This window comes from Terrapene carolina, unplaced genomic scaffold, assembly GCF_002925995.2.
Source record: "Terrapene carolina triunguis isolate 2854851 unplaced genomic scaffold, T_m_triunguis-2.0 Scaffold238, whole genome shotgun sequence".
NCBI lineage: Eukaryota > Metazoa > Chordata > Testudines > Emydidae > Terrapene > Terrapene triunguis.
This window is the reverse complement of record NW_020664589.1, coordinates 15,495,859-15,522,912: the sequence shown is the minus strand read 5'-3', so window position 1 is coordinate 15,522,912 and position 27,054 is coordinate 15,495,859. Positions and strand designations below refer to the sequence as shown.

General features: G+C 44.5%; 1 protein-coding gene across 3 annotated transcripts in view; it reads left to right on the top strand.

The window, feature by feature from the left end:
* STRBP (spermatid perinuclear RNA binding protein) overlaps positions 1-27,054 on the top strand; it is a 90,604-nt gene that overhangs the window by 23,095 nt on the left and 40,455 nt on the right. For all 3 annotated transcript variants that reach the window (XM_026657279.1, XM_026657278.1, XM_026657277.1), the window contains exon 2: positions 26,855-27,036. Coding sequence is in view for 2 of the 3 variants with exons in the window: in XM_026657278.1 (XP_026513063.1) it covers positions 27,034-27,036 (3 nt within the window). In the remaining variant the exon portion in view is untranslated. The remainder of the gene's footprint in view (positions 1-26,854; positions 27,037-27,054) is intronic.

The following is a 27,054-nucleotide window of genomic DNA, read 5'->3' as shown; positions in this document are numbered from 1 at the left end:
GGCTACGCTCGAAACTCTAAAGCACTGCCGTGGGAGCGCTTTGAAGTGCGAGTGTGGTCGCGGCGCCAGTGCTGGGAGAGAGCTCTCCCAGCGCTGCAGGTACTCCACCTCCCCGAGGGGATTAGCTGTGCGGCACTGTTTACACTGGCGCTTTACAGCGCTGTAACTTGCTGCGCTCAGGGGGGTGTTTTTTCACACCCTTGAGCAAGAAAGTTGCAGCGCTGTAAAGCGCCAGTGTAGCCATAGCCTATGACTAGGGTTGTACTTTTGTCATGGGAGTCAGAGATTGAATTGTCTTTGAGCTCCATGAGTTCTGACATTGGGCTTCTTGGGTGTTGCTAGGTACATGTGACGGTAACAGCTGAACTAATTATGTGGAGAACATTGGGAGCTGTCAGAAAAAGTCACACCCTCCAGAGGGATGCTCATAAAGTTAATGCTTGTGATTTCACGCTTTCGCCGGGGAATGAGGATCGTGGGTACTGTGACATTTGGGGTGGGAGTGGAGTTCTGGAGCTGACGAGCTGGTTTAGCAGGCATCTGTGCTGTGCTGCACTGCTCTGTTTGCACTATTTGAAGAGGAGGCAGCAATGGCTCTTTTCTGCACATCTTCCTGTTGTGCTGCAGGATCAGACCAGAAGACACTGGAAATTGGTTTTAAATGGCTTAATGGTATTAAATATTAAATGGCTTTAAGCAGTTTTATTGCAGAAAGAGAGGCTAGTTTGATTAAAATAATGCCCGCTCTGACTTATGGCATCTTGTTTTGTACAATAAATTGGTAAATATCGTCTTGTCTCTAGGATCAGACTGTGGACTCCTATAATTTATCATGACAAGCTCCCAGCCCTAACCACAATGACGGTGCTTGTTCTGTAAAGGGCTGCGTGTCACAGTTATGGGCAGCTGCACCTGTAGTCTTCCATGGTCCCTCAAAGGCACCCGCCTTTGGCTCCTCAGCCATCACCTCGCTTAGGTAGAGACTCACATCTCTCTCACTTCTGACCGGGGTGTTTCCAGGCTGTACACTTCCCTGCCTGCACCACTGAGGTGTGTGCAGTATATGATTGAAAAAAAATAGTCATTTCTTCTGGCAGTCAACTACAATTTTCCATTCAATAGTTGGTGGTTTTGTAGCTCTGTAACTGCAGTTTTCTGAGTTTGAAAAACAGTTAAATGTATTTTAAAATGACCTTATTGCTTTGCTGCTCTAGAGGCAGACAGCTATCCAACTCCTGTTACTCTTCTAGGTTTGTATCTTACATGCTGAATTTTCAGTGCTTTAAGTTGAGCCAGTCTAAGAAAAATAACCACCAATTAGATGAATCCTTATTAAATAGAACCAAGCATAATTTTAAGGTAGATGATGAGCGCCTCCCTGTATGCTCCACAGCAAATATCCTTGCTATTTCATTCCTGAACAGAGGCTGCCACAGAAATGTTCATTAATAATTGTCAAACTGTGATTTCTGTGATAAGAACAAATGTCTACTAGAGACTGGCCTGAGAGTCAAATTCATTCACTCGGGATTTCACCTAAGTTGGGTCTCCTGTAGGAAGAGTCTAAATGCATCCAACTAGTTCTTCTGTGCTATTTCAGGGTGAACCTTGCTGTCTTTTAATTCAGCTCATCATGTCCGAATACAACTCACTTTGAGAAATACTTCATCTATCTTTCCTCTAAAGCATTTTGGTTACACTTTGAATTGACTCTTAGATGACCACACTGTCCTGGTTTCTGGAACCTCCCTACTTTGGGTGACTTCCAAATGGCTGTTTTATCATATGCATAATTTTGAACTGGCTCAGAAGGGAAGGGACACAGCTACTTGGATGCCATGGTAGTGGGCATTAAATACAAGCTGGAATAGAATAGAAAACACGATTTCTGACTCCTCAACCTTTTTTTCCTTTGCAAACACTTGGCGAAGGGATATTTTGTCCCCATTGTTAGTAGCATGAACTCACTTTAGGTTTCACCAGCAAGGTCAGGTCTCCCATTGATCAAACCTGTGTTTGTGTGAGCGTGAGCCGCCTCCTTTTCTCATTTGTTATTGGTCAGATTTAACACCTGTTAAAACCTAGATCGTTTAAGGGCAGCTCATTTAATTGCTCTTTCAGCTTTTAGCAGTTTTCCTCTCAAGAAGTTTTGCAGATACCGCGGAGGCTCTGTTGTAGTCTGGAAAATGTATCTTTGCAAATCAGATTTTAATGGGCTGAGATTAAGCTAAGCATTTGATTGCATTCTTTCGGTAGGTCCTGTCTCTCTAAACCCCTGGTGTAGAACTCCAATGCACTTTTGCTGTAGCTGCTTCTACTCTGGCTCTGTCCTGCTTACAGTACATGGAAATGCAGGACCCATAATAGTCCTTGCGGTGCTGTGAAGTCATAACTTTCCAGCAGTCCTTGCACATGGCCTTGGCAGAGTCTGTCATCCTGTAATGCTAGCGGGTTTAATGAATTGTATTTACTCCATCTAGAAATAGAGAAGGTTACCAGGGGAATTCTGCTCGCTTTGCTGCATCTAGTTCCACAGAGGGCTGTTGGCATTTGGTTGAGTCTTGAGGATTCTCCAGCTATTGGTGACTTCACGCCCTGTAACTCTCAAGGCTTCTATATTGCCAGCAGCATCCTCCCACCCTACGAACTGTCAGTATGGCTTCTTACTCTTCTGTAAGTGATTGTTGGATACCCAGGGTGCTCCCTTTCCCCGGACAGGGTCGGCTGCCTCTGAAAATCCTGGGTATGCAGAGGCTGTGTAATCAGGGTTTTTGTTTATCTGCCAGATTGTATGCTTCTCTCTGTGGCTTGTGGTTTGGAACTTCCCAACAGCATCCACTGTCTGCCCTAGCAGAGGGTAAAACGCTGTAGATCCTGCTTAGATGGTCACTACTGGTTTCTTTGAGGTGGCTGAGGGGAGTTCAGGCATTATTGTGTGACATTTTATGGCCGGTCTTATGCAGGGGGTCAGACTAGACGGTCATAACTTCCCTTCAACCCTTAAAAATGTATGAATCTAGGGTAATGTGATGTATTTAAAACAAAATAGACATAATCTGGATGCCATCCCTCGTTACAGCAATTTTAAGATAGGACAAATTTTGGGTTTATACTTCTATATTAGTGTCACTCTCATTGTATTGGCCTTTGCTTTAGATGGAAGTCTTTATAGCTTTATGGAAAAGGTATTATAATAAGTCTTACATGTGAAAAAATGAGGATTGAAACCATTATTTCTTTTAGATGCTTTTCAAATAACAAAGATCTTACTTGTCCGATTAGGCGTCTGAATGTCGTTCAGAAACAAAGCTAGTACTGCTTTGCTGAGCTGTCCTGGAAAAAGATGCAATGGTTGAAAGCTTCCATCTGTTGAAAAGCAGTCTCCTGACGACGCCTTGACTTTGTATGCACTTTGCCAAAACAAAACAAAACTGGTAAATTACAGGAGAAGCAATAATTGCTGTTCCCCCACCACCCTGGGAAAGGGAGTCCAGGGGCTCTGAATGATGATGGTCAAAGGGACAAAGTATTAAAAGTGAACTGAAATGCTTCTAAAATATACAGAACTGTCAAAGACCTTAAATTGCTCACAGCAAAAGGACCTGATTGTGTGAACACAGAGTACTGCTGTGGTGCTTACCACTGAGGACAATGATCCCCTAGCTGTCATAAGAAGGGTTTGCTGGGTCAGGCTTTAAATGTGTGGCCTTAATTACACAGAGACCTATTTAAAAAAAATAAACGGAAAGGTTACAAACTGTAAATGTCGGAATTGGGTCAGGATGCCTCCCCCTACATCGGGTGTTTGTAGAGTCAGCAGCTACAGCAGGAGAAACCCAGAATCTTGAACTCAAATCCTGGGAGTAAGAGGACATGATCCTTGCATCATTAGGAATTCTGTTTGTTTGTGATGCTTGTTTCCCACGTTGCTTGTTACTGATTTAGACTCGCAAAGATATTGTACTGTTTTATTTGAAAAGCATTTCCTCAAAACAGGAAGAGCCTATGAAACCCTGGACTCCTGGCTGAGATGCCCAGTACAGGTGCATAAGTAATTTGCGCTAGGGAGAGTGGAGATCACATGGCATCATCTTGCTCTCTCTCTACCTCTGGCTTTGCAAAGCTGCTTGGTTCCCCTGTTTTTCTGCCGCATTCTAGCTGTGCTGGGTCCTGTGCTTCCTGAGATTAGATCCGGAGCATGGTACAGCCTGCTAACAGTGAGGTGTGTAATATGTTGTGTCCTGGGACAGGCCTTTCAAACACAGGAGTTTAACGGATGTTTCAACACCTACCTGACACTCAAAATTGTCACGACAGTTCCCTTTGAGGTCTGAAAATAGGATTCACAACCAGAACTCAGCTAAATGGAGTCCAGTTGTTGGGCTGCTACTTTGACTCGCATAAGCCTGCAACTAACTCTGAGCGTTGATTCATTATGAGAGTTTGCGTGGCTGTCTTGATTATATGTTAGAGGTGATGGGTCAGCCCTGTGGCTAGTGCTTTTACGAGAGTGTTTGTTTTGTTTTAAAGTAGAATCTGTTCCAAACTGAACTGGAAAAGCCTAGTTAATGTACTGAAAGGTTGGACTGGGGAGGGATCATGCTCCAGAGTTTAGAGTGTGGGATTAGCACTAAGGAGTAATTGGCTTTTTCCCAGTTTTACCTCTGACTCACAGTGCAACCTTGGGCAAGTTACTTAACTCTGTTTTTTCCTGTATGTAAAGCGGGATTACACTTATCTCAGGGGGTTGAGGCTTAATGTTTGTAAAGTGCTCTGAGATCATCTGATGCATACTGACGGGAATTATCAGAGTCGGGGAAGTTCCCAGGTCACCTGACCCTCTAAAATGGGTTGCCTCCCCTCTTAGTAAAATCCTCAGTCAACCTTTTGTTGTGCATACCACAGATTTCGTTCTGAAGCAGTGCTACTTCAAAACACACCACCTTCTCCACAAAAGAGTGTATTAGTGGTGTTGTGACAGCATGGTTACATACATTATTTTGGATACTATGCAGAACCTGTACATATATAAAGCAACATTCAATCAACCACATGTGTGCTTGGAATAAAATATCAGAGCTGAGCTGTACATTTCTTGCCCTCGAGTGAAGGCTAGTTAATGTTTCAAGTTACACTCAAAATACAAGTGATTTCACAGGCGGTGGATGTTGGGTCCCTCCTGCCCCTCCCTCCACCATTCAACCTGGAAAAGACATTCTCCCGTTGTATGGCTATAGAGCACTGGGTAATGCTGTCTCCTTACCAGCAGATGGAGAAGTAGTTTCCCAGCTGCTCTCATCAGTGTGTAACCTCCTTCCTTCTGTGGGATGTTTCATTCAATTTATTGTTCATCAGTGTTCAAAATATTATTCCACTCTAGACTGTTGGGCTACAGAGACAGCCCTGGGAAGGCTGGGAGGAATGCTAATTTCTTCCACAGATGGACTGTTTGTGTCCCCTGCCTACTCTGCTAGGCAAGTTTTTCTTGAAATCTCTGACCCCGTTCTTGTGGTTTTACATTCGTCTCCTTCCGTAGAGTTAGAAACTCCCCCACAACTACTCTCAGAAATTAACCAGGCTTTGTGGATTAATATAGCTGTGCAGTGAGTGCTGGCAGGAGAGATGGGCAGCTCTTTCTTTGGAGACAACAAATGATGTACCTTTTCCCTCCCCATAAAGCTCCCCAGATTTCTATTCCCCCACTTGCCTTACGTTCTGATGGAGAGATTCCAAGAAGAGGAAACCCAGCCAGTGTTTAAACTTAGTTCTCAACACACAGTAAAGCCCGTAAAGCATGTGTGTCCCCTGGGTAGACCACTTCTAGGGGTTGGGGAGTTATTCAATGTCCATGTCCCATTCAGTTTTTGCTCTCTCTACTTAGCTTGCCAATTGTGGGGATTGTTTTGTGGACTGGGCATTGGCTCATATAGGCTGCTGAACAGATGGCACCAATTTTAAGTTGACCAAAGTTTCTGATGGAGAGGAAAATGCTCCATATCCTATTGCCAATCCCTAACACACACAAGCATGCTCTCAGCCACCAAAAAAAAAAAAAGGCAAGCTATTTTGAAGTTAGTGGTTTCAGGTGTTGCACCTGCCCTCTGAGTCATCCTGCTACTGTTTTGTGGCTTTACAATCACATCTTCCTATTTTTTTAAAAAAAAAAGGTTCTCTGTCCTGTGTTGCTGTAGGTGAGCCCTGTGTTACCAGGGCAAACGGTTCAACCGATTAGACAGTAAGTGTTAAGTGTCCAGAGTAAACTGATTTTAATCCAATCCTTAATAATAATCTCAGATTGTACGTGAAGCAATAGTAGGTAAAAAAAAAAATTGCAATTTTCCTTGTGAATTGAGGGTGTCCTTTTAATTTGTTGCTGAGAAATTTTTTTAACAATACTGTTAGTGCACTTTGCCTGTGTAATGTCACACTGTTCCTCTGATATGGTGACATGTATAACAGCTTGCTAGTATACACCTGTGTTCCCAGGGTTGGGCATAATCTTGCTAACCTCCATAAAAGTATGAATGAAAAGACAGAAAAAAAGCAAAATTATGTTGCATCTATGGGCAAGGGTGACACAATAGGGATGAGCTCCTCTAAGTGTGTGCAATTTAGAGCGAGTCAAAGCTGAGAATGAGCTGTCACCAGCAACTTGAGATGTTATAAAGGCTAAGTGGCAGTTTGACAGTGGTGAGAAGTCCAAAGACAAGAGGGCGTAATTAGAAATTCATGAGGAAAATAATTAGTTTGGACATAATTTTTCTTGAGTGCAAGGCCAATTCAACAATAGAAAGATCTGCCAAAGAAGATATGGAGTCTGTGATTAGCAAAAATGAACTGGTAATACAAGCTATGGACGTCTGTATATTTTAAAAAAAATAAAAAGTATATAGCGAGATTTTTTTTTTCTCAGCTGCTTTTATACTCTGTAAAAATAGCTTTGTTGAGTTCAATGTCTTCTCCCAAGAAGTTCCTTATAGAATTGGCTCAATTTCCAACTATAACGACATTCTCTCTGCCTTGCAACCTCAGCCTGTGGTCTAAAAGCCAAGAATCACCATCAGTAGTAGATTCTGCAAAAGGAACTTCGTTAACAGTTTGGCTCTTTTTCCCATAGCTCTGCTGGGCTAATGGGGTAGAGAGGTAATGGCTCAGTTTTGATCACTGCAGGTGTGCATCAGCACATTCGGGTTAGATCTGTTGAGGCAAGAAGATGTTGGTCTTCCTTTGTCAATTTAATATATTTTTAAAATATTGTCAAGGGCATTCCGAGAGCTGGGAGGGCAGGCCCTCTTTTACTGGAGCTTGTAAACATCTGACCATAACCACACTTTAACATGATTTCTTAATCACAAGTGCTGAAGATACCCCTGACAAATGTTTAGTGGCTAATGTAGTTTGACTGACCTTTCTTCCGCTGTGTTCTGAAGTGCTGGCCAGCTGTAGCTTTTCACTTTCACAGAGGACATCATGGCTGCTCTTCATATGAAAATACGCAAGTAAATTAAATCAAAAACTTTTTGTTGGGTTAGCTCACGTGTAGGTAACACGATCAATAGTCTACTGAGAACAGAACTTAATCAGGGCCGGTGGGGCTCAAGACTTCCACTGAAGCATCTGAGCAGAGAGACTATGCTGGACTAGATCGGCTCCTGGGCTGACCCAGCCTCGGAATTCTGATGTTCCTAGAATACAATCTTAATGTCCCAGCTGTTGTCGCAGACTAACTGGCTAGGAGCCCTGTGGTATTGGAAGATGCTGTGTTTTTAGAAACAGTGGTATGTTAACCAACACCCCTTTTTTCTTTTTTTTCTGGACTGGTTTATTAGAACCAACTTTGTGTCAGCCTATTAGAAGAGGTGTGTTAATTACACTACAGGTGTACTTCTAATTGGAAAATTTATTCTCCCCTGTGACTTAATTCTGTTTCTTTTGAGGGCCATCAGCAAGTTGGGAAGGTGCTCCACAGTATAGGGCGTTAGAACCACTCAAAGCTGCTGGTAGTTCATCGACAGCCTTGCTGTTTACTGTCGATATCAGAGCAATGATCTTGGGTAACAACATGCATTTGCCAACAGGCAACATTCTGCTCCTCCATTCTCATGAGACCGTCAGGTACCAGCTGCAGCACTGTGTAAATACAGGAGGTTTTCCTCTTCTGCCGCAGGCCTGAGATGGTAGCTTAAGCAGTGTGTAGTGTTCAGTTTCAGATACTTCAGCTATAGTGTTATCCGACAAGGCGCTGAGCTCTAAATGTGCTGGGAAACAGTCTCAAAAATAAGACAAGGCTGGAGATTGGTAGTGGCAAGAAATGAAGTAAAGAAGAGGGTTGGATTTGGGAGGGGTAGGGAAAGGGATGGAAACACAGTTGATGGAAAATAAAGGCTAGAGAATGCAGTAACACATGGGAGAAGAATGGAAGATAATTTTGAAAGAGGAGAATGCAGTGCCCCACTCTTCCGTTGTTGCAGTTACTTGTGCATTTACACTCATTTAGCTGACTGACCCTTCTAGTGGATAGTTTACAGTTGGGAGGATCCTAGCATGTTGCTTCTTTGGGCAGCTGCCTTTGGTAAGTGTTTTGACAAATGAAATGGACTGGGCTTATCAGCGTGTCTTCATTGACTGGCACTTTAGCCAGCGTGGCTTTCTCCCTAGGTTTTAGAGGACGGTTCTAATTGCAGTGGAATATCAATCTCAGACATATTAGAAGTAGACTTATCCCGGCTGGATGGCCATAAAGAGCTCTCTGGAAATGTTGCAGAGATGTGAGTGATGTTATTTCAAACAGCAGCCTGTCAGATTCAGGCTATGCAAATACCTATTCCAGGATTGGCTCATGTCCTTGACTATAGATGTATTTGTGGGAAGAGTCCCTCTGTACTCCTTACGATTTAAAAAGGGGTCCAGAAAGCATGGCTTCATAGCTTCTTTTTGTTTTTTTGGTTTTAGGGGTTTCTTGGAAGAACACTGGCCAGGCCTTTCAAAAGTGATCATGATTTTGGGTGCCTAACTTGCCACCTAAAAAGGGATTCTGACTTTGAGGAAGTGCCGAAAATCGCCTATTTGAGGTCTTGGGCATCCAAAATTGCTAGTCTCTTCTGAAAATCCTGCCTGCCTTTTTGCAGCAATTCTTGGTATACCTAGTTCTGGAATAGCATGGCCTCAGTGAATCTGCTCTTTAGAGTCTGGTGTCAGGCACTGCTAAGAGGTGAAGATCACAAAGCAAATTCCATTCAATGCCATTTGTCTTTAGCAATAATTTAGTAATCATGCAGAGGGGTAATATCTTTATGCTTCAGTGCAGTAGAGAGAGACTGACTTTGACACTAAATTACTCCAGGCTCTTCCTAAATGACAGAGTTGTACAGATGCATCCAGACAACTTGAACAAGGCAGCAGAAGGAAGGGAAACGCAATAATAAGGGTCTGATTCTGAAAGTTAATGCATAATCAGCGTGTTTCAACTTGCATTCAAGCTGTCTGGGCATATATTTCATCCTAGCAAATGGAATTTCAACACTCTCCTCTAACTGTTACACACTAGATAGAACTCCTTCCATGGTGCCTTACTATCCAATACGAGACTGAGGTGCACGCCTCTGTAGCATTGATTCCAGGACCTGCTGATGCAAAGATTCAGTTTTTCCACTGAGCTGGAGTTTAAGATCTTGACAGAGTATCCGAGAGATATTCTACAATAGTGGTTCTCAACCAGGGGTACGTGTACCCCTGGGGGTACTCAGAGGTCTTCCAGGGGGTACATCAACTCATCTAGATATTTGCCTAGTTTTACAACAGGCTACATAAAAAGCACTAGTGAAGTCAGAACAAACTAAGATTTCAGTGACTTGATTATACTGCTCTATATACTATACACCTGAAATGTAAATAAAATATTTATATTTCAATCGATTTATTTTATAATTATATCGTAAAATGAGAGAGTCAGCAATTTGTCAGTAACAGTGTGCTGTGAGACTTTTGTATTTTTATGTCTGATTTTGTAAGCAAGTAGTTTTTAAGTGAAGTGAAATTTGGGGTATGCAAGACAAATCAAACTCCTGAAAAGGGGTACAGTTGTCTGGAAAGGTTGAGAGCCACTAATCTACAATGCAGGAAAAGGTACATCTTGAAGCTGCTGGAGGGTAGCAAAAATGAATTTTATTTAATGGTCAAAATTACAGGTGGTTTATCTAGTTTTCCCATTTGATCAGATCTCTCTGTCTAGATTCCTACACTGGGGGATCTGAGTCTGGATGGCATTCTCTCAGAATCCACTCCTTGCCCTCGGCGTGACGATGTATTTGATGGGTTGTGCAATGAGCCACAAAACCAAAATTCTCCCTGGATTGTCTGCTACAGCTAATGGAAGTGTGGCAGCAAAGGGTTTAGACTGAGATTTCCCAAACTGCTTTAGGAATTTGAGCACAAATGAATGGGAACTGGGCATCCAGGTTCCCTAAGTAGCTTTGAAAATCACAGCTTTAGTTACTAATTTTCTCAGTGTTTAGAAAAGCCCCTGAAATACTTCAGAGAGGAAAAAAGCAAAGGGCTCATCCAGGCTCTGCTGTGACCCAGCCAACAGGCAGGGTGAGGAGGTGGTGTCCCACACACAGGTGGGATCTCAGGTTGCTTATAGTCCTGCTGGCTGGTTATGCCATTGCTTTAGTCTCATGGGTCCTTTATTTTTAAGCAGCTTGCTGTAGTGGTGGCAGCCTCATCAGAGGGGCCAAAGAGCCCAGCGCTGAATGCGGTGACTGCACTGGCCACAGGGCTGGATCAAGGCAGAGGTCCAGAGTCATGGGGTGATGTCCACCTGAGCGTACATCATTACACTGCATTTCTCTCCCTCTTGGGTACAGAAGTGTGATGTGAGCCTAACCAATGCTGTGCCATCTGCCTGAGCCTGCAGGCAGCCTTCTGCAGAGTGAGCAGCAGCTGTTAAAGCTGGGGAGAAGCCCAAACCCATCACCAGATTGAATGGCTCACCTTCTGTTGAGGATGGTGGAGACCCCCTCACAAAATCCTCCCTGTTCCTGCATAGACCCAGCCTGCCTGGAGTGTGGGGATGGCAGTCCCTCTTCAGCTGACGAAGTGCAACTCTGGGGCGAAGGGCAGTTATAGTTCACTTCTGCTGCTCTCCTCTGTGCTGCGATGCTACACACATTTATTTATACAAATCAGAGCCATTAAAAAGCACCTATCCCAGGTTATCTCTAGCTATGCTAACAGTTGTTAAGAATTGCAGTCTGTGCTAAGAACACGCTCTGTGTTTCGTGGGGAATCCCTTGTGACGAGGCTGTAAATGAGATTTTAGTCAAAAGGTTTTTCTCTCGCTTAACTGAATTAATGATATGTAGGGGATTAATAGCGCTGCTCGATTGTAAACTGGAGCAGGCTAAATAACATCACGTTCATCACGCATCCTCGAACGCGCTTTGCACACATTCAGCTGACTCCCATTAGCATTATCGTTTCTATCTTCCAAATGGGGGAACAGCCATAGAGGCTTTGTCTTGACTAGAGAAGTTCACCATGCTACCCACCTAGCCTGCTAGCAAGACACACAGGAGTTTACAGGTGTGCTCAGAGGCCTTTAGGCAGTAGCAACTTCAGAATAAATTAATATATCGGGGGGAGGGGGGCACTTAATCCCCCTCCCCCAGGTCCTCATCCTGAATTTTACTATCCCTAATGCCTGTTATTCCTCAAATTCAGCTAATCCAGCCCCCACTCCCTCCGAGCCAGTTCAGCAGCATGCCCAACAGTACATTCTATCATATTGAGTCTGGTCTCCTTTTAATTGTCCCAAACGTTGAGGCATCTGCCTCTGGGACATTGTTCCACAGCCAAAGTCCTCCCTGAGGTGTGCCACAATATTCGTATCCTTAATTCTTTGTGCCACCCTTGATTCCTCTCCTTCTTTAATCTTCACTTCAAGTCCCTGGGCTGTTGTTATCCTGTTCCTTCAACCCCCTTAGCTGTTATAGCCAAGCTCTTACCCTGAGCTTTTAAAATTTTCCCTCAAAGCCTCCATCCGGGTCATTTGAAAATTTGCGTTTTTCTTCTTCAGTGAACTCCCTTCAGCTTGTCAGTCTTTTTCTGGTATTTAGGCAGACAGACATATAATTCTGCTATAATAACAATACCTAGCTCGTATATGGTGCTTAGGAGGGCACTAGTCTCTCCTTGCGATGTGATGTGATGTTTTGGACTGTACATGTACTCACAAACGGAAGGGGACTTTTTTTTTTACCATGTCTCACTGCAAACTCACAATATTTTGCGCTCACATAGCAACTTTCATTTGAGTATCTTGAAGCTTTGTACATACAGATGAGCAAATATTATTGCCCTTTTATATCTAGGGAAATGGAGACATTAATTAACTTGTCCAAGATTACACCTACAGCTGGAAATAGAAATAGAACCTAGTCCTTCTGAGTGCCAGGCCTTTGCTACAACTGCCACATGCAGCTGCCATCTCCAGTTGCTCCACTAACATCTCAGAGATCTTTTCTGGGCATTATTGCTTTCTGGGTTTCTGCCTCATTTAGGTACCTTCTCAGATTATTTCCCCGGATGTATCAGTGCATTTTCCTGTCATGAACAAACTTTTTCTTATTTCTAACCTCGCTGAACTCCCTTTATATTTCTCTTTCCTCTGGAGTTGGCAACTTTCTAATTTCTGAAAATTCCCCCCGTCGCTCTTCCCCCCCCCCCTTTCCCCTTCCCCCCTTCCCCTCTCTTCCCCCCCCCCCCACCTGGGGTACCTCTGCTCTGCGGCTAGGTCGGGAGCTGCAGCCTAACGCACAGCCTGCTGCCAGCCTGCCCTCGAGATGCAGGTAGGAGGGGGACCTGGCTGAGCAGGGGCTGGCACAGGTTGATGATTCTTCTGCCGCCCCCCCCCCCCCCCCCTGTAATCCGCCTTCTCGTCTCCAGTCAGTACATGTAACCAGACACTGCCAGGTCCCCTTTTCGAGCAGACTTTCCGGTTGAAAACCAGACACCTGGCAATCCTACTCTCCTTGTTGTTATCTCTCAGTTTAGTAATGTCATGAATGCGCTTGATATCCCCCACACTCTTTTCTCCGTCATCCAGAGCAATGAAAATAATTTGGGAACACGTTTGTGTGTAAAAATCTTTATCCTGGTACACCTCTACCTCGATATAACGCTGTCCTTGGGAGCCAAAAATCTTACCGCGTTATAGGTGAAACTGCGTTATATCGAACTTGCTTTGATCCACCGGAGTGCGCAGCTCCGCCCCCCCCCCCCCCCGCTGCACCGCCTTCCCCCCTCCTCCCTTAATTCGTGTTACATTGAGTCGCGTTATATCAGGGTAGAGATATATATAGAATCTGCATTTAGCTCTTCTGTGCCTTTTGTAAGTTGCATTCGATTCCAGTATCTATGTGTTAGTTAAGTGTGAGAGTCTAACCCTGGTCTCCTTCAGGGCCAGGCAGATAACAGTTGTGTGAATAGTTCCATGATTCATCCCTAGATTTAACAGGCCCCTTTGTTAACTGAAGCATAAAGCCTTGTTTGCCCAAAGCCAAAAACGTGAGGAATTTATGGTACACATGTCACTTTTGCCAGTCTTAGAACCAACAATACCTACAGGACTGAGGGCATACAATAAGAGGATCTGCAAGATTGTTTGTGTTCCATGTTCCCAACCAGAAGGCTTCACAAGGCTTAAACAAGCTTTTAATATCCTAGTGTTCTTAGCAAGATGTTCTTTGATAAAATCACTAATTAAACAGGAGGGAAGCAGCTGCCTCTACTTGCATTCAGTAGCCCTATTGGAACAGAACACAAGTGGGTCCAATGGCAGATGTGTACTATGAATGAAGAATGTAGTAGGACTCTATACAGCTTTTGCAGAATCTAGTAGCCTGCTTTAGGTTCTTTGACAAATGGCCACAGAGTTCTTAGCTTCCCTTTTAATCTTATCCCTTTGTTTAAAAAAAATGCACAAAACCATTGAGGCAGGGAGACTGACATGCTAGAAAATGCATGTAAGTGAAGGCTCATTAATGTTTAAACCGTCTGAAAGGCAGATGTGCAAAGTAACCAGTGTGGATTTGCAATATTAAAAATGCCAACTTCAAATATTGTCTGTAGGGCCAGCAGGAAGGTAATTTAGAGGGGAAACAGCTGCTTAGAGTTCTGTTTCTAAGATTAAGTGATGGCTTGAAAAAATAATAAACCGTGGTCTTGTAATTCAAACTTTTTCACATATGCAAATGTACATTGGTAACTGAAAGCAAGGTTTAACTTTTCTTGATTTGGGAGCAGCACAGAAGAACTGAGATCCCAAATCTGTGGCTTAATCAGAGTATTTACATTTTATTATTCATAGCAGAGGGCGGGCGAGCATGAGCCATAAAGAGCACCGCAGTATGCCACGTGTGTGCTGTTTGCTGCTTTCCTGCTGCACCTCGTTGACCCCTGGTGCCCTTAGTATTAGTGGCTGGAGCAGTCGGTGCCGGGTCGTAGGCAGCATTTCAGTTAAATATCCTTCCCTTCCTCTGCTTTTCAGGGGGCCATAACTTGAAGCTATTGGATTTTGTGTACAGACCTGGTTTATTTTTATGGTACAGTTGGGCAATCTTTCCCATCCTCTCGAGGATTGGGTTTTTTTTTCTTTTAGGGCAATTTTATGCCTTGTTCTACAACTGAAAGATTTAATCTACATGTATTTTAAATGCAGTAGATCAGGTGGAATGATTTAAGTGAGACCTAGAGCATGGGACAACTGGTAAAGTTAATTAAACAGTTTTATTTTGATGCTGAACAACTTGACCAGTGTGTTTTTAGGGGTAAATGTAATAGGAAGAGTGCATGACATGTTTAAATAAATTTCAGGAATTTGGTGAATAAAACACAATTGCATTGTGCCTCAGGGTCGTAATAGATGTAAGTTCAGTGGAGTGCCCAAAACAAAGGGGGCCTGATCCCAAGCGCATTGGAATTAGTGGGAATCTATTGACTTCAGTGGCGTTTGGAGCAGGCCTGGTCTCTTAAATAAAGAAAACCATCTCTGCTTTGTCTGGCGTTTTCTCTTCTACTTCCTGCTCACTCCCCAGCCCTCTTCTCGGGATTTGGCCTGAGTTTGGTTAACACCTACCCATCCTTAGAGCTGCTGCATCCAAGTGAGTACAGCCTACCTTTCTGTGTTATGTCTGGATGTGAGACTGGTGCAGAAACTGTTCGGCAGTTTTGCAGCCTTGCATTCCATTCTGTGCTAAATATATGGCTTGTTGTAGTTGTAAATAACTGGGATCAGCTGGGTTTTTATTACATCAGAATTGCCACACCCAGCTCACACCACTGGTCTTTCTAGTCTCTGTCAGGGTCAGTACTTGATGCTTTGGAGGAAGGGGCAAGAGAATCCTGCCGTGGATCTTGATGAAATAACCTGACCATTGGGGAACTTCCCCCAACCACTGATGGTTACAAGTTGGCTTATGCCCCTAAAGCATGAGGAATTGTATCCCTTATACAAATAAATAAATAAATCATGTCTAATGGAAGTGTGGATGGTCTCAATAGCCACATAAAAGTGTAATCCTACTAAGTACTTGGCCTCAATGATTGTTTGTGACAATGAGTTCCACATGTTAATTGTTACCTGAGGAGCCTGTAATCTAAGAGCTGAATTTTGATAGCCACTTTGTCTGTGGGCTAATTTTTTTAGGCATTCGGGGTGGTGGGGATGGTGTTAAAATAGGTTTGATGTTAGAAGCACCTGGCATGCCCTCCCTTTGTAAGGGTTTAATCTCTCTCTCACACATACTCTCCCCCATTAGACATTGACCAGTTTTTGATTGTTGAGCAAACTTAAAAGCTACATATAATTTATTTTATTCTTTCAGAGGTTCCCATATTCTGATTTAGCTTGGAGCATATTGGTACCTTTTGATTTAATTGCAAATACAGTTGTATGCCTAATGCACAATAATAAAGAAAAAATGGTCTTTGAAATTTTGCACGTGACCGAAAAAGCCACATCCCTAGTAATCCAAAAAGAATTTTGGAATTAAAGTGAAAAATTTGGGTTTTTGCCAACATCTTTCTGCTGTATTTTCATGTTGCTGCCTTATAAAATTTTGCCCAGTGGGTTGATGAGAAGTGTGAAAACTATAAATAAAAGCAGGTCTTGCTCCTGTAGCATCATCACATTTATTACAGCTCTATTTCCAAAGCCATTTAGGTATAATATAATGCTTCTAGTGAATAATCTTGTGCAGTAAATGATGTAGTCTAACAAGCCTGTGTATCTCAGAACAGTTCATTTTGGATGTTAGTGGTTTCATAATTAATAACTCACTTCCTGGGGCCACAGACAGATGTGCATTCTGAAATTACTCCAGGTTTTCTTAGTACACGTTGTATAGAAGAGCAGGAACTCACACTTCAGGATGTTGGAAGCTAGAAGTTGCTTTTAAATTCTTGGTGAATATATTCATAGTTTGATAATGAGTTTTCTACTTAAACCTTAATTGAATAATATCCTTTGTTACTAATTATTTATGTAGTGCCTAATGTGTGCCTTAGAGACCATAATAAGACAAGCCCCTGCCCAAAAGTGTGTTATGTCACTTACATGTTCTGCTTTCTGTTGTGTTTAGTTAGCCCTATAGAGAGTTCTCTTTCTTGGGCCTGTAAAGACTTGAAGGAGGCAACCTTGCACACTGAGCTCCTTTTATTTATCCACTTGTCACTTAAGAGTCAGTAGCCAGTTTTTAATTCCTTTACTCTGCTTGGTCTGTCTTCAGTCTCAATCATCCTCCCTTAGACCTGAACGGATTTTCATGGCGAGTCTCAGTGGTAGTTGTCACTGATGGGTTGGGTTGCATGTAGTGCGGGTGCTGAGATACCATGGTGATGGGTCTAAGAATTTAGCTAAGGTTGGTATTTGGAATGCCTTTAAGACTGAGCTGGGACTGTTCCATTTCTTGTTCTGAAGACCATAGGCACTAGCCTGTTAAACTTTCTGTTTTCAGGGGCAGGAGGAAGCTAAGATTTTGATAAAGCTAGTAATGTAAACTGGTTAATTTCATTCATTAATCACATACTCTGAGTAACTTATTGTAACCTTAATCCTGAGTCCTCTTGAATTGCAGTGTTTGTGGCAGGTGTAACGTTTGCCATAACAAGCATCACAGTGCCATGGTAATTCCATTTCTGCTAGTATTTATAATAAACTTACATTTCTTCAGATTTGATCTCTCAGCTGTTGCAAATTGCATCTGGTTGAAGTCCAGGCTGTAAGGGTTGATGGTTGTGTGGCCAAAGCACAGCATTGGGGTTTTGAGATAGGTAAAAGATTTTTCAGAACCACCCAGTGATTTTTGGGTGTTTCAGTTTTTCAGGGCCCAAATCGAGTCTCCCTAAAGAGCCCTGATTTTCAGAAAGTGGTAAATTCTCACCCACTGAAAGACAGGCTCCTTAAAGATGCACCAAGAGGGAGCCCAAAATTGGAGGTACCTAGACTCACTAGTCACTTGTGAAAACCATGACTTCTGTGCCTCAAATATTCCAGTTTACAAAATGAGGCACAGAAATCATGGTTATGATTTTCAAAAGTGACTAGTGAGTCTGGGTACCTCCTTAAAGGAGCCTAATGCTGGAGGCGTTAAGGAAGCCTAAATAGTTATTTATAAAGTCCTTTGAGATCCATAGGAGCTACAGGTGGCTGAAAACGCCTGAATTTTGAATTGTCTGTGAAAAATAATTTGATTTTCAACTAAAACCTCTGCCCTGAACATTTTCCAGTTTTTCAACCAGCTTTAGTAAGAACATAGGCTTGGCAGAGTGGATCAGACCTGTAGTCCATCTAGTCCAGTAGCCTGTCTGACAGTGGCGAGGACTAGGTACTTCAGACGAAGTGCAAGAAACCCCCCTTAGTGGGCATAGTCCACCCTTTGGGAAATCTCCTAACCCATAATAGAGATCGGGTTAAATCCCAAAGCAGGAGGATTTATATCTCTTCCAAAAAAAAAAAAAAAAAAGTTTAGTATCTACTGTTATAACTCTAGATATTCAGGTTATCCCTGCAAATACCCAGTCTGCCATGGTTGGAAGGGGCAGTATGAGCGGAAAACCTGTTTGTGTGTATGTATATTGTTGCTTTGCTTGTTGCCACAGAGCAGCAGTGACCGCTCCTGTATTTCCACGTTGTCTTCATTTTCATCTTCGCTTCCTCCTGCCCCTTCCGTATCAGAACGTCGTTACGCTTTGTTGCCCTGCAGGAGAGGCGATGAGCCTCAACCGCTTTATGCATCGGGAATGGGCAATAAAAGGCAGTGACGCCAGTGTAGCGGGAGAATGGAATCATTGCCTCGGCAGCGTTCGCTGCTTCTCTAGGAGTCTTTTGTGCTGGCTGTAACACCTAGGTGGCTTGGTAACAGCCAACCTTTGGTCCCTTACATAACAGTGAGGAGTATTTACTGCAGCGTACTCTGCCAAATTTACACCTCTATTTAATTGTAACTTTGGAAGAGGAAAGCGTTATTTGCTAGTGTATATAGGGGAACTGTTGGTCTTGCCTGGAGGATGGGTACCTTAAACCTGATTTAGCTCTTGCTTCTCCCTTTATGGGAAAATCCCATAGGGGAAGGGTGGTCCAGTGGCTTTGGGTGTTAGCCTGGGACTCAATTTTCTATTCCCTGCTCTGCCACAGCCTCCCTGTATGACCTTGGACAAGTCACGTAGTCTCTCTGTCTCAGTTTCCCACCAGCACAGTGGGGATAATAGCACTGCCCTGATTCACTTCAGTGTTATTGAGGATAAATATATTAGACTGAGGCACTTGGATAGTGTGGTAACAGGGGCCAGGTCAGTGTCTAACATAGTCTGTAGAAAGATTACTTTCTCATATATTTGTTTTTAAAGTCTCCTGTAGAATTTGATAGACAATTTTCTTCCATAGAATTCTTTAGGATGCTTAGAAACCTACAGAAAGGATATTGCCCTTGTTAAATTCTGATGGACTTAATAGGATTTCTACAGAAATTACTCTAACATTTCTATGGAAATCTATTTATTTCAGCCCTGTTAAAATCTATAATGCTTTTCCTATTGGTACAATATACACTTGCACATAGGGTGGATTTGGCTTATCTGTATGTCCCTGATTATTGAGAGAACCTGTATTGTCAAATTGGGACCAACTTATCACTGAGTTGAATTTCCTCACATTTATGTTAAAATCTCAACTGTAAAATTGTTTTAAAATGTGATACATGAAATTTTGTGAGCGTTGAGGCAGTGTTCCTAGTTATCAGAAGGGAAAGGTGAGATCCAGAGAGTCAATTAAATGCACTGCTTTTGTGTTTGAACATATGACCATTGGTGTAAATGCAGCAGATGCACTGTGCATCGTTCCAAGTACTGTGTATGACCTGCACATTCAGATGTTAAAAAGTTATTTGGAACTTGTGTAGTGAGCATGTTCTGTGAAGCTTCAGAAGTCTCCAACTTCAGATTTTCTTCGAGCAGATACAAGGCACAGTCTGCACTGGGGGTTTGGAGGTTAGAAAGAAACAATTTTTTGTTTATCCGAATCTGCTCACACAAATGGGGGTGGAGGCTGCGGGGGGAGAGAGAAAGTGGAATTTAAACACTTCCCCCCAAAAAATCTCCTTTGGATGGGAAGCAAGCAGGAGAAATATTAAACTCATGAGTGTTTTGTTTTTATTAAATTTAAGAACTTGGAATGGAAGTACACCTCTACCCCGATATAACGCTGTCCTCGGGAGCTAAAAAATCTTACCGCGTTATAGGTGAAACCGCGTTATATCGAACTTGCTTTGATCCGCCGGAGTGCACAGCCCCCGCCCCCCGAGCGCTGCTTTACCACGTTATATCCGAATTCATGTTATATCGGGCTGCGTTATATCGAGGTAGAGGTGTACCTGCCTAGCTGTAACTCGAGCATTGCTCTGCACGCATTCACTTGGATGGAAAATTCCAAGCTTCTCAGGGTTAACACAGGTTTTGCTGAGAAATTGCATCCTTGGAAAATAAACTTGCGTGACTTTACGAACTTAGTTGACTCTGGGCATATTATTGGGAGCAGCAGGAGCTTTACCAGTCAGTGGTGCACCCCAGTGCCACAATTGCATTCCCTTTCAGGATGCTCATGTGTCAGAGGGCGTGTCCACATTGTAATTAAAAACCCACAGCTGGCCCGTGCCAGCTGATTCAGGATCACAGGGGTCTGGCTAAGGGGCTGTTTAACTATGGTGTATAGGGCTTGAACAGCTAAGAACCACCTAATGGCCATACTGGGTCAGACCAAAGGTCCATCTAGCCCAGTATCCTGTCTTCTGACAGTGGCCAATGCCAGGTGCTTCAGAGGGAATGAACAGAGCAGGTAATCATCAAGTGATCTATCCCCTGTCACCCATTCCCAGCTCTGGTACCCTCCCACTTTGCAGGGTCCTAGAGCCCAGACTCCAGCCCAAGCCCAGATGTCCACACTGCAATTAAACAGCCCTTTAGCACAAGCCTGAGTCAGCTGGCATGGGCCAGCCACAGGTTTTTAATTGCAATGCAGACATACCCAGGGTGGGAGGGATTTCTGCTTTTGCATGCTGTTGTAGAAGGGAGAAACCAGAGTTTTTGTGCCAGTCTTTTAGGAATTAGGACTTAAAATCTTAAACATCCATAGAAGAGAAGGGTCAGAACGAGTTCGAAAATTTTCCCATGCTGAAACCTCCTGAATTGTTATTGTTCCCCTGTTCCCCTCAGCATGTTGATGCTTTTAAAACCAGGAGAAACTATTTTGCTGTTTCTCTGTCAGTTATTTTGACACTAATCAGTGCTGCGGATCTTGTTTTGATTGGTGTCTTGATGCATCATAAAAAGAGTTGCTGAAAGAGTTCAATTATAATATCAGCAATTCTGCCAAATGTATTGAGCTGTTCTGAAAAGCAACTTGTCTTTCCTGACCCAGATACACAGTTTCCCACTGTGGTAGATGCTGCCAGAAAGACTCTTGGCAGAAAGCCAGAAATAAAATTATACTGCAGAATTATACTCCTTTCCTGATCCAAGCAGCGTTGTGTGTGTTGTGATGAAAAATCACCTGCCTTTTGCATGCAGAGCAGAAATTAAAACTAACTCGCAATTAAAGCTCCAGGACTCTTATTTTGATATTAACCATCCCCCTTAATTTCACTGAACATAACTTTTTTTTTTTCTTGTATGCTGCATAAACTGCAGTATTTTTTGCTGCTGGGTCTGATCCTACCCTGCAAACCCCAACCTACTTTGGGAACGTCCCTTCCTACTCTCCTCAGCATTAGTTCTCTCTCCAGTACCCCTGCTCTCAACTCTGTTGAGGCCAACTCAGATGTCTCGGGATCGTTTGTGTTGCCCTTCAACCTGCTGTTTACGCTACAGTGCCTCACGTGCTGATGCTGGAGTGAAGGAAAGATTAGAGGGGCAGAGGGTGCTTTAGTGCCCCAGAAAAGCATTGCTGGCTTGTTCAGTCTTGCTGTAGCATTGAAGTAGTTGTCATGGACCCTGGACTCTTCCGACAGCCTGGCCCAGATGCCCGAGCAGCAGAGAAGTAGGGATTTAGATGATTAAAGAGTTCAATGTCCTGTGATCCTGTTTCCGTTCCCCAGTTATTCCAGCAGCATTTCTCGGTGCAAGGTGCTGCTCTGTGCTGCTGGGTTGGTAACCGGTATCCAAGGCTCCCTTTTCTAAGGGTAAAATGGAGTCTCAGCTGCCTTGTTAATTTCAGCCCATGTGAAGTTCGCAGACCTGTTGCTCCTGCCTGCCACCTTGCCAATCAGAAGTATCTAAAGACAGCTAAAGGGCTGCATGTTGGTATGTCCAAAACTATTTATTTAAATGAGCATCTTTAAGTCCAGGAAGCACCACTGACAGCTGCAGGAATAAACCCCGTTAAGGCCACGTATCAAACTCTTTCCTTCACTCATCTCATGCCCACTCCAGAAGTTCCTTGTGAAGGATGGGGTGTTCAATGGACACATTTCTGGGCCCTCTGTGGCCATGCTGCTGGGCATGGAGGCCCAGGCATGCTGCAGCCGCTGCTAAATTGGTTACATTAGGATGAAGATGAGCCTCAAGAGCCCATTTCCTGATGTGTTTCTCTTCTGTGGAGAGACGGTGTGTTTTTAAACGCCGGTGTCCTGGTTATTCCCAGACCTGCTGTGGAGACGGTGTAGAGAGAGCATGAGTTACCTGGTTTAATGCTGGGGTGTAATAACACTTCACATTGCTACAGTGCCTGCTGTCTGAGGATTAAAAAAATCACATCAACCCTCTCGCCTGGCCGCGGTGAGGTGAGGCAGTGTTATGCCCATTTTACAGGTGTGGAGTGAGGCACAGAGACGGTAAGTCTCCCGAGGTCACTCGTGGCTTTGTTTACCCTAGAGGCTTTTCCTAGAAAATTCATTGCAAGCTGTGGTGGCGCTAGCTGTGTTGTAGCCCAGACACAAGCGACTTTTACCATCATGTCCTTTAGCCACCCCTTAGCAACGCCAACCGTCCTCTCCCAGCTAGTGCTGCTGCCGCAGGTGGCCTCTGTCCGTTAGTGTTGCAGCCAGGGATGGAGCTGTCTCAGTTGGGGGCTGGTCCTAGCATAGATGCTCTGTAGTGAGTTAGTGGCAGAACAAAGCTGCTGGATTAGAAGGATTGCAGTCCGTTTCTCTGAATCCCTTCTGATGGGCCTGGTCATAAGCACAGTCCTTCGCGCTCAATCCAGATGGCTGGGGCTGCTTGGCTTCTGTTTGTATTCCACTCTGTGCCTCGTTCTTAAAGTAGCACCTGAATTTTTAGAAAGCAGGCTCCATTCTGTTTAGTGGTCTTATTAAACGTTCTCTCCCAGGCCTGAACTGCATTACATGTTTGGTTTTTTGTGCGGACACTTCTGGGAAGTATTGTTGGGCAATTAATAATTTGAAAGAAGACTGCAAAACAGCTCCAGCTAGAATTGTGTGTGGTGATTTTTCTCCTTCTTCCTGAATAATATTGATGAAGATGCTGTCATCTGTAACGCCCTCCCTAATGGGAGCACAATGCAGCCATGTCCCCAGACCTCAATCGCTCACTTTTGGGGAAAAGGGCAGGTAGAACTGGATTAATGGTGACTCTTGCCTGACTTGTTTTGCTTGTTAATGAAACCGGGAGCCTCTCTGAAAAGCTGCATTGTTCTGCCCCTCAAGGATAGCATTGAAAGGTGTTGATGCTGCATAACACGTCCACTGTGCAGCAGAGAGAAATTAGCCCTGGTCACAGCTGTAAACATTTGCTTTCAAGTTATTTCAGGTTTTCAGAGTATACAGAAAAGAGCTCAGTGCCTGCGGAATTGCACCCTGAGATACATTTTGTTCTCGGAGCTCAAGAGGTGGATTGCAGGCTTGGCCTCTAGACAGTACCGTCTGCCCAGCAATTTAGTGAAGCACCAGAATTTGCTCAGTCAGCCATTTCCATCCATCTGCTTTCAGTGTGTTGTCACCTATAACCTGCAGCTTACAGCAGTCCTGGACGGGAGTCCAGGCTGGAGCGTAGCTTGGTGTCTAAAGACTGTGGTGATGGGCACGTTCGCTAAAGCCAGTTAGACGCCTTCCACCTCATGGCTCTTGGTCCAAGAGAGGATCTCCATCGTGTGCTTGTAGGAGGAAGGAAGGCTGGAAAATACAAAAGGCAGAAATGATGAGGATAAAAAGTAGCATGAAAACAGGTCGTGGTTTGAATGGAGAGCTTGTCCTGGATGGATTGGTGGGCTGGGACCATGAATAACAGGCAGAGGAAAAGCTTGAGACACCTATCGGAAACCACCCAGCAGTCCTGCGAGGTGGGGACATATTACCCCTGCTTTGTAGCTAGGGGGTACTCGGGCACAGAGCCGGACGCGGCCAGATGAAAACCAGTGGCAGAGCTGTGACTAGAACCAGGAGTCCAGACTCCCCGTCCTGTGTTTTTAAGCCAGTCGGCTGCTCTGGTGAAGAATGTTTGACGCCCTGTGGCTGTACTGAGCAGTGGCAGAAGACTGCAGCCTGGGCCCTGGCTGACAGCGTTGGGTGGAGGGTGTGGCGCTCACGTGTTTCCTGTTAGCCCAAGGGCAAGGGAGCGGTGTTTGAGGGCTGAACAAGGTGGTGTGGAAAGGGCAGAAATGGGGGTTATTTTAAAGGACAGTTTGAATTTTGCAGTTTGGCTGCAATGGGCTCTGTTTCCATACCCGGGACACTGTCCTGGCCTCAGCAGCTGTTCACCGGGCGGGAGGAGGTGCACGAATGCCTGAAAGTCCAAGTCCAAGGCTTGCTGCCCTGGGCCCCAATCTGCAATCACTTAAATGTGTGTAACTCTACTCACGTGAGGTGACCATTGACATCAGTGGGGCGACACAAGTGAGTAGTCCTCTGCGTATAGGAGCATTTGCAAGGATTGGGTCTGCGCAGAGTAAGTCTGAGACTTCAAAAGCTGCCCCAGGGTTTGGACCCCAGTTCCCGTTGGGATTTTAATGGCAGCTTTGGCATCTCAGCCTGCAGTGGGAGGGCGGGATTGGAATTTTCCGAGGCTGGAGAGCTCAGCAGGTTGTGGGTGTGTGCTATGGGGGGGCTGCTTCGGCGGAGAGGGAATCTTAGCCTGTTGGCCCCGCCATGGAAATAGGGCACTCTAACTTGGTTCTAAAGGCAAATATACCTGTGCTTATTGTCCAAGCTCTGTCCCTGTTGAGCTTTCAGGGCCTTTGTTGGCAGAGGCCCTGGCTTCTGTGAGCCTCTCCAGGGGGATTTGTGCACTTGGCAGCACTAATAGTTTAGGGCAGCCATTGTCCCATGTTAGGGTAGCAGCCAATGCAGCCTTTCTGGTGGGACTTGAGGAACTAGGTCCCTCAAGGTTCATCTCAATCCATCTCTCTCCCTATGAACCTGCCCTGCCCACCCCACCCCTCTCCCCCCAAAAAACCGTTTACTGTAACCACATCTGACCCCTTCATTATTTATATGTTCCTTCAACCCATCCCCATATTTAACCAGAAGGGGGCCCTGTACCAGACCCTTTCACTGGTTGGTTGGTTGTTACACTGTACTGTATCCCAGGTGCATAGTCTGGAGTTCGGAGGGACGTCTTTATAGACAACAAATTGCTCCCAAAGCTATTAGTCCTGTAAATCTGCTTCACTTCTTAATAGGGGCACAGTGAAGTGGACTGTGCTGCTCCCTCTCTAGCTGGGTTCGAATCTGTTCGGGGTGCAACATTTTAATAATTTTGTCACACCTCTGTAGTTAAAGCACCTACTATGCTTTCAAATCACTTCTCCGGTCCCTGCCTGTTGGCAAAGGCAAGCTTAACCTTTAACAATGTCAGGATTGTTTGACAGACAATATGCAACGTATCGTTTGATGTGCAGGATCGAAAGACACACGAAAAAGAGAGCACGGCAGGATTTTACCAACCGGCTTTCGACCCACTGCAAATGTCTCTGAAAAGTTCCAGTGGTGGTGTACGGAATGAGAGGGAAGCGGGAGTTCTTTGCAAGGACTGGGGTTCCATAGCGCGCGCCCTGAGCTCAGACGCGCTCCTTTCTGTCACGTGGTACTTGCTCCATCACTGTGTCCTCCTCCTTCTCGCCAAGCATCTATTTGCAGTTGCATTGTGGTGGTCCCCCAATAATGGTGCCTGTTGCTCCGGGATAGGGGAAGGAGCTTTGTGCTCTTATTTCCATGTTTTTCTTTTTAGCTTTGCCAATATGCCTACAACAGAAAGTGACCCAGACTGCAGGTGTTGATGAAGGTTCTGCATAGTGTTTTGCACCCAGGGTGCGCAGGCCCTAGCCTTCAAGTGTGAGAACGGGAATGGCCTAGAACAGAGCCCAGCCTGGATTGTTGTGTGTTTCCCGCTCTGACCCTGCTGCAGTTTCCTGTCAGCTCCCAACACTGCACTTTTGGAGACTGATTTCTTCATTTACAACCCCCCACCTCCACCCCCTCCAAAGAGAGAAACTCCCCTGGGTTTTTGGTCTTCCCTGACATGAAATACCACATTCCACTACAAATAGCAGACACAAGCGAAGGCTTTTCTCAGGTGCAGAGAGGGTTACCCATTCTGTTGTAACAAGGTTCAGAGGAGAAATGCCTGGTATTCCCCAGTTTTGCCAAGGCTTGCTGTCCATGGGCTCTCTTGCCTGTGAGGTGCTGTGGAAAGCAGCACAGAGATGCGCAGTGTCAGCTGGGGGCTCAGAGGTCATGGGTGAGGTTTTCAGAGTGGCGCCAGGTGATTTAGCCATGGGTTCTCCCGTGAATTTCCGTTAGACTGGGACTAAATCCCCTGCCCTGCTTTGAAAACCTCAACCTGTAGTTGTTTGTGGCAGGGACTCTTTCCTTACTATATATTTGTACAGCACCTGGCACGCTTGGGGCCATCATGCTGATTGGGGTCTTGGGGCACTAATGAAGTACAAATAATAAATGAAAAGTAATTCAGTGCCCAAGAATGTGATTTATGGATAAAAGTATCACACCAGTTTTGTAGCTGGCTTCATATCAACTGTACTAAATACCCTGGAATTCAGAACTGCCTGGTGTCAGAGCTTTTGAATGCCAGTTGCTTCTCGGCTGATCAACCCAGATGAGGATGGCATGGGAAAGCAGTAACATGTATGTGGGCATGTTTTTTTAAAAAAAAAAAAGGTTGCTTTCTATAGAGACATCTGCTTTTTGTTCAGCATTGATGATTTCCTCCCCCCTCCTTTTGAAGCCTGCTGCTTTAATCAGTGGCTTGGTTTAATGTGCTGCTTTGAAAAGCAATCAAAATGAGCATGTGGTTTCTTCTCTCCAAGTTGTTTCTCTCTCTCTATTTGCAGGTGTTGTATTGCAGAAAGCGACTCCCGGAGCATCTCGCCTGTATGAACTCTTGAGCTGGCAGGGGATTGAGAGGCTTATGAGGAGGTTCTGTCAGGCAAAAACAGTGCCTAGCAAAGATACCGAGGAGGAGGGAAAAGGAGAAGGGGGAGGGGGAGCGGAGCTGAGACTCTAGCAAACCATGGTAGGTAACTGTCTTCAT